The following is a 7,383-nucleotide window of genomic DNA, read 5'->3' as shown; positions in this document are numbered from 1 at the left end:
TCTACTACAGCCACGGATCAGTTCTACAATTACAAAAGGTGTTGCCATAAATCAAGTTAATCAAACACAAAACCAAACCAAATGGACCCAAACCCCAGAATCCCGCCCAGTAAGGAGCTGGGAGAGCGTTGGGAGGACAGGAAAGAAACGCAGCCCAAGGAGGGGCGTGGGGCTCTGGGGCAGCCCCAGGACAGCGCACGGCCCGGTCACCCAGGACCCCGTGGAGACAGCCCAGTAGGGCCTCGCCCCTGCCTTCCGCGGGCGGGCCGAGCGCAACCTCGGCTTGGGCAATCTCCTCCCAAGGCCTCGGCCCCGCCCGGCCCACTTCCCCCGGATCTCCCCGCGACGCCCCCACCATCGTGAGTCTGACGCATCGTTTTACCCGAAGAGTTTACTAATTCGGGGACTCTACACCCCCAAATGGTTTGCAGCTGCGCGGAGATGTGCAGGTTGGGTCCGTGCCGCACGGTCCCAGGTGCCAAGGAAGCAACGTCTATGCCGGATTTTGGGAAATTTCTCTCACTTACGCAGGAGATTCGCAGGTGCCAAAAGGCCCCGTAGAGACCCAAGCAACCACTTTAAACCGCGGATGTTCCTGAACCAGTCAAAAGTCAAAGTCTTGGGGGCGGAGGCGACTACTGGCCCAGCGGGCCAGGTCCCTGCTGCCAGAGCCCAGGGTCGCCAGGCCCAAGCCTCCTCCCTTGGGCAGTGCGATGAAGGCACGTGCGTCCAGGTGCCCATGCGCGCAAGAGGCGCGGCGACCGGCATCCCCCGCGGCCTGCATCCCCGCCCCCAGCCCCACCGGGTTTGGAGAAGCCGCGGGGGCGCCCGGGGCAGGCCGGCGGGGCTAGGCGCCTGCCTCTGTCTTCCTACCGGTGCGCGGGGATGGAGCCCGCTGGGCGCTGAGGCTCTGGCGCGTCTCGCTGCGCCCTGAGGCAGGCGCCTCTTTCCCACGGTTGCTTTTTCTGAAAGCGCTGGAGGGGCCCTAAGAACAGGAGTGGGAGCCACCGCCCTTCCCCATGGCCCCCGGAACCGGGAGCCGGCAGGAAGGGCTGGGGCAGACTCAGGACTTGGAGCCTGCGGGACTCAGGCACCCTGAGGCCAGTGCTCTGAGCCTCCGCCTGCCGGGGGCGCACTGCACAGTGGCCACACCAACATTGCAACACCCAACCCGGATACCTGAACTGTCCACCTTTGCCCCTATCTACTCCGGGGTCCTGGACTCCCCTGAGCACGTGCTACCAGGTGTCTCTGGTGCTCCCCCTGTGAGCCCTCAAAGACCCCAAGGTAGAGGTGAGGAGATTGAGCCTCCGAAGTGCCTGCCTTGCCCAAGTCACATCCAAGGCTGGCCACCTCCCTGGGGACTGTGATCAGGGCCCCCCACCCAGAAATGAAGCTGGACTCAGGCCGGGCAGGGGCTGGGAGGAGAGGGGACTGGGGAGAGGGCTGACAGGATGCGTTCCCTGGGCTGAGGAAGGCTCATCTAAGCCGGGTTCAGGAGGCTCAGCGTGGCAGGGGTAGGGGGGCGGCTGGCGGCTGACCTCCATGACCAGTCTAGGAAAGCAAGCCTGCCACCGGAAGCGCGGACGCCTGCGGGATTGGAGCTTTGGACCCGGGCCAGGCAGGGCTGGGATGCGGCGGGCCCTGGGGCTCCAGGTGCAGGGATGGTCTCTGGGGGCGCTGGGAGGAGCCCCGTCCACTGTTCGCAGGTCGCCATCTGCTCTAATGCACATCCCGGGGGATTGGGTACCCAGAGCGCAGAGCCTGGCGCTTCACTAGGAAGTCCTGTTGGGGGGCCCCAGGATGGGGTGGAAGGCAATGTGCGGCGAGGGTGTTTGCTCATCCCGGAAGCCATCCTTCCCCCACTGTGCCAGACCCTGGGACCCGTGCGCTGAGGTCTTCCTGTGGCTCCCATGTGGGCTGGGCCGAGCGATGGCTGGACGTACTCGGGTTCCAGGAGAAGCACGCTCGCCGGAATCCTCCGTGCAGCCTGCGTCTGCCTTGTCCCCAGCCAGGCAGAGTAGCCTAGAGCGCCCTCGCTGTCCGTGAGCGCCCTCCAGCGACAAAAGATTGAGCCAGAGGGAAAACGAAGAACTACCGTGAGCAGCCTCAGCCAGGTGTGGACGCCAGGGACCACTAGGCAGAGAGGTCTGGCGGGGAGTCGGATTGCGCAGACGACAGACCAAGGTGTGGTAAAGCGCCTGGAAGGCCAAGCGGCTGAGGGAGGAGGTCCAGGGAGGTCAAAGCCTGGGGGCATTTTCAGGGAGATCGCGGCCTGCGGGCCCCTCAGAGAGGCAGGGTGCTGTGAGGGGGGGCGGTCCACACTGGCCTACACGGGCGGTCCACTCCGCCGGGGGGCGGAGCCAGAGGCAGGGAGAAAGGAAGGAGACCAGGGCCGGAGCCCGGTGGGTCGTGGGATTTGGGGGAGCTGAACGGGGCTGTTGGGGTGGATGTGACAGAGAACCAAGGAAGATGACACCTCGATTTTGGGCCAGGGCAGCTACGAGGGGGACGGGGCCATTTCTCCTGAAGGGGACTATCTCACTGGGACACGGGGGCAGATGGGAGCAAGATTCCTTTCTGAGATCCCGAGAAACTCACTGGTGGAGAAGGCAAGAGACCCGCTGACGGAGGAGTCAGTAGCAGGGTGTGGCTTGGACGGGAGGCCGTGAGGGGGACGAGAAGAGGGACGCAGAGAGGGTGGCCCCGGGCTTCTATGAAGTTAAGACAGACCCGCTTTGAGGTAGTTGCACAGTCTCTTCCTTTTATTGAGACAGCGCTGACCGCACAGAGAGGCAAAGATAAACCCCGAAAAGGAGGCTGCCCTGCGGGCCCCTGGAGCTGCCGAGCTGCTGACATCACTGGCTGGGTCAGGCAGGGGACCCTGTGTCCCCCCACCACTGCCAGGAGCCAAGCCGGGCTCCCTGCCACGGATGGCTCAGGAAAGGACGCAGAGGACACAGTGTGTTAAAGATCGGGTCTGCGCTGCTGGGCCGGGGGAGCTGCCTCTGGAATGCTCCCTGGTGTTTCTGCGTGGGCTGCGGGGGGACGTCCTCGGTGCCGGCTGAGCTTTGTCTGTGCGCCTGCGCGCTGTGCCCGAGCCTCGCCCGGCACTTGCACCTGTAGGAATTACCTCTGCAGTCTCGTTCCGTCTCGACATGCTGTTTCCTCTGATAACTTGTTGGAACCAGGCTTCTCTCACTTCTGTTGACACCACCTTAAGTCGTAGGTGCCACCGGATGGGTGGGGTCACGACTGGGGAGCGGGCACAGCATTCTTCATATTCCAGAAAGGCCACCTGCTAGGCCGATATCCTTTCTGCCCAGAGGTTCCACCAGTCCAGCTCCCAGCCTGGCCAGAGGTCCGCTGAAGGAGGCTGAGCTCTCCTTCAGGGCACTGACCACGGGTGGCCGCTCTGGAGTGGGGTGCCCCGCCCGGGAGGTAGCTTCTGGAGTTCTTCCAGGAACATTTCTCTCTGGCCTCAGCCTGCATCTGCGCTGTGACTTGGCCCTCCCTACATTCTGGCCTGTTGTTTAGGGTCCTACATCATCTACAACTGTCCTTGTCCATGTTTGATATTCTAGAACTGGACAGGCCAGCTTCTGCAACCCCAAAATGACCTGTGACAATCAGAGTAGGGTATCGTCTTGCCATAGTGGGGGTCTACCGTCCAGGCCGAGCACCTGTTCATCCTTCCTGAGAAGTGGCACCCAGCTCTGTGTGGGGCCGGCTATTCCCGTCTGCAGCTCATGTCCTGTGGGTGGGTTTCCACTGGGCTCCGGGACAGGGCTGAGTCCTGAGTGCTGTCCCCCAGGGCCTCTCCGATGTGGGGGAAGGGGAGGTGTATCCCCTGTCCTGGCCGAGCCTGGATTCCTGTATGGCTCCTTGGGACATGGTGTCACACACAGCCAGCTTGTTTTCCCGAATGTGCCTCTTGGGGCTGGTTGCATGGGAGCCTAGAGGCAAACTGCAGAGATCGGAAAAGCAGAGCTTGCTCGGGTCCTGGTCCTGCAGCTTCCCAGCATGCAACCCACCCCGGCAAGTTATTCCACCGGTCGTTTCTCATTTAAACGGGCCAGTGAACCCAATTTCGAGGCGTTGTTTTGAAGAGTTAAGTGAAATAACTGTTAAAAAATATGGACACTAAGTAAAGGTTCGAGCACAGTTAATAAAACAAATGGACTCGCTCACCCAAGAGTTGATGGGCCTCCCCTTCGGCTCAACCACGTTCAGTGTCAGCTCTGCCATTGCAGACAGGACACCCCTTCTCATAGCACTAGGCCCACTGTCCCAGTTCTCCAATCTTTCTCTCCCCCAGAGCCCGTATGAAAGGCGCATGTGTGGTGTGGCAAATACAATCGTGTGTTTTCACGAAACTGGGCCTCATCCAGCACCATATTCATCATTCTCCAAATCTTCGGGCGGGGGGCGCAGCTGGCTGCCTGGATGCCAGCAAGCAGCCCACACCTTTCCCGAGAGGCGGGGCCAGGAACGCGGCCCCGCCCCGCCGCGACGCATTCTCTGTGGCCCCGCCCCTCCGCCGGAACTGCCCGCCCCATCCCCGCGCGCCTGCGCAGTCACCGCCCGGAGGTTCGCGGAACCCCGGCGCTCGAGCCGCAGTTTCCACCCGGCCCTCAGAGCGCGGTTCCCGCTTCCGGCAGGCCCCTTCCGTGCGCCCCGCGGGCCGGCCGTGGGTCTCCAGCCGGGACATGGGGAAAGTGAGGGGGCTGCGGGCCCGCGTGCACCAGGCTGCGGTGAGGCCCACCGGGCAGGCCGCGCCCATTCCCGCGCCTCCGGCCCGGGAGGCGGCCCCGCTGCAGGCCTTGTCCAGCGGAGTCGGGGAGAAGGTGAGTGGGGTGCGCGGGCGGCCGGGGTGCGGCGCCGCCTCGGGGCTCCCGGTGGGCTCGGCCCTGCTCCGGTCCTTGCCGAGCTCCCAGGAAAGGAAGTTCCCCAGGTTACAGAAAAAGCGAAGAGCGAACTGGAAAGGGACCCTGCGCCAGGTGGCAGTCACCCCTGCCCCATCTCCCCCACCTCTCAGCGGCCACTGGTCTACTTTCTGCCTGTAGTCTGGACATTTCACGCCCGGAGTCATGTCGCTGTGGTCTTTGCGTTGGGTTGCTTGGACTTCTCATAACGTCTCTGACGTTCATCCAGATTGTGTACTATGTGAGCAGGTCAGTGGTTTTTATGGCAGAATAGTGCTCTACGGCGTGGATAAGCCACGTTTTGTGGAACGAGGGCCAGGCCCTTGAGCTTCCCTGGAGGCATTTAGTGGCGTGTGTAACCAGGGGGCTAGCACGCAGCAGCAGCTAAGGCCCCGTCGGTCCATGGGACCATGCCTTTGGTTCAGTGATGCTCGTGGGAACAGCCACGTTTATTGAGCGCTTGCTATGTGCCAGGCACTTTACATCTTCCCAACAGCCCTAACCTTCATGGTGCAGGTGAAATAAATTACCCAGGACACACAGCTGCTGATGGCGGAGTCGGTGTTTGAACACAGGATTTGGCACAGCGTTCCGGCTTTCATACAAATGATCGAGAGATCATTAACATACCCTAAACTTCACCCACGTAACGTGTAACATTCAGTGGGTATTTTTTTAGTATATTCACAGAGTTGTGCAACTATTACTACAAATACAAGAACATTTTCATCATCCCCAAAAGAAATGCCATACTTATTATCAGTCATTCAGGCAAACACAAACCTGATAGATTTGCGTGTTCTGGACATTTTTATAAATGGAATCATTCAACATGCGGCCTTTGTCTGGGTTCTTTTACTTGGCATGTTTCTGAGGTTCCTCCTTATTGCATTGTTTCTGTCGCGTCATTTCTTTGTCGTCTTCGTGTTTGTGGCGGAAGAACCTTCCATTGTGTGGAAATACCACCCCATCCCACATTTTGTGTATCCATTCTTAGGCTGATGGGCAGTGAGGCTGTTTCTCTTGGAGGAGATCCCTGAACAGCTTTTCCTGTTGAGGCTGTGACCGATGGCTCTTTCCCATGGAGGGTTCTTCTGCGGGGGGCGTACTTGACCGTACTTGCCATCAGGTGGGCACTGGGCGCAGCTCCCCCGGGCCTGGCCGCTCCATTTCAGTGAAGTTTCCCTTTATTAATTTTCACATCTGCCAGGTTGTTCTGTAAGCTTTATTCTGTTCATTTTCCTGTCACGCTCTGTTCTTTTTCTTCTGCAATCGGCATCCTCTCTATTGGTCTTTCTTTAAATTTGCTGATTGTTTTCTCTGCCAGCTCAAATCTGGTTCTGAACCTCTCAAGTGAAATTATTCATTTCGATCATAGTACTTTTTGACCCCAGAATCTTATTTTGTTTTAGTAGTTTCTCTCTCCTGACATTCCATTTGATGAGCCATCATGACACCTTCCAGCAGTTCCGTAGACACGATGCCTTTTCATTCTGGGGCCATATTGAAAATGGCTGCCTTGAAGTCTCACGAAGTCCAGCGTGTGGGCCCCTCAAAAGCAGCTACTGCTGCCTAGGTCACACGTTCCTGTTTCTTCGTGTGCGTCACACTCTTGTCGTGGGACATTGCACATCACGGGCCGTGCGTTGTGGCACCCGGGGCTGCTGGTGGTTTCCCAGGGCATTTTCCTGGTGTGCTGGGCTGGCGGTGAACTTACCACGTGAAATCTATGCTACTCGCCCGCCAGCGTGCAGTCTTCATCTTGCTCGTGTCTGCCACTGTGCCCTTGTTGACATGGGTTTGACCGGGTTCCCCCACCGCCCCAGCTTTTATTCCCTGTTCTGCCCAGGCCAGGCGGGATTTCCCACAGCAGCTAAAATCCTGCCAGAGTCAAGACTGCAGATCAACGTACAAGCAAACAACCCGCATTGCATGAGAGTCAGCGGGAAGAATAAACATCATAATTAGACTGCTGGGAAGTCGGAAAATAGAATTATTAGAGACTACAAAGTACGTGTGTCTAAAGTATGAAAAATATGAAGGGACCAAATGGGAGAAAGGAACAAAAGATGAGGCAGATTTAGAGGAAAAGAAGCAATAAATATTCTTTTCTTTCAAAGAATAGTCATTGAACTTTAACACAGAACGGACAGGTCAACGGAACTCTGATTTCTAGTCACGTAATGACACTGTACTTTGTAGAAATTCAGTGTGACATCGCCTCGCGTATTAAGCTGTGAGTGGAAAAGTAACGCGGTGCAGTGACCCTGTGCGAAACGCCTGAGGCAGCGGACGGGAGCGGAGGCTCAGTGCGCACGGACTCGCCCGCGGGCCCTGGGCTTCCCCGGCCTGGAGGTGTCGGCTGAGGCGGCCTTCCCGCCCAGCCCAGCGCCCTTAGGCTCCCGCACCGCTCGCGTGTGAGTTCCCTGAGGCCTCTTGTGTACTGACCACCTGTCCC

The 7,383-nt window shown here is 58.9% G+C and overlaps 1 protein-coding gene across 1 annotated transcript in view; it reads left to right on the top strand.

The window, feature by feature from the left end:
• Positions 1 to 4,575: 4,575 nt before the first annotated feature.
• Positions 4,576 to 7,383, top strand: part of FAM207A (family with sequence similarity 207 member A) — a 23,675-nt gene continuing 20,867 nt past the window's right edge. Inside the window, exon 1 of the mRNA XM_023521128.1 lies at positions 4,576 to 5,058. Within this exon, the coding sequence (XP_023376896.1) occupies positions 4,710 to 5,058 (349 nt within the window). The 5' untranslated portion in view covers positions 4,576 to 4,709. The remainder of the gene's footprint in view (positions 5,059 to 7,383) is intronic.

Source organism: Pteropus vampyrus, unplaced genomic scaffold (assembly GCF_000151845.1).
Source record: "Pteropus vampyrus isolate Shadow unplaced genomic scaffold, Pvam_2.0 Scaffold296, whole genome shotgun sequence".
Lineage (NCBI taxonomy): Eukaryota > Metazoa > Chordata > Mammalia > Chiroptera > Pteropodidae > Pteropus > Pteropus vampyrus.
The sequence above is the reverse complement of the archived record's forward strand: the minus strand, read 5'-3'. Positions and strand labels throughout refer to the sequence as shown.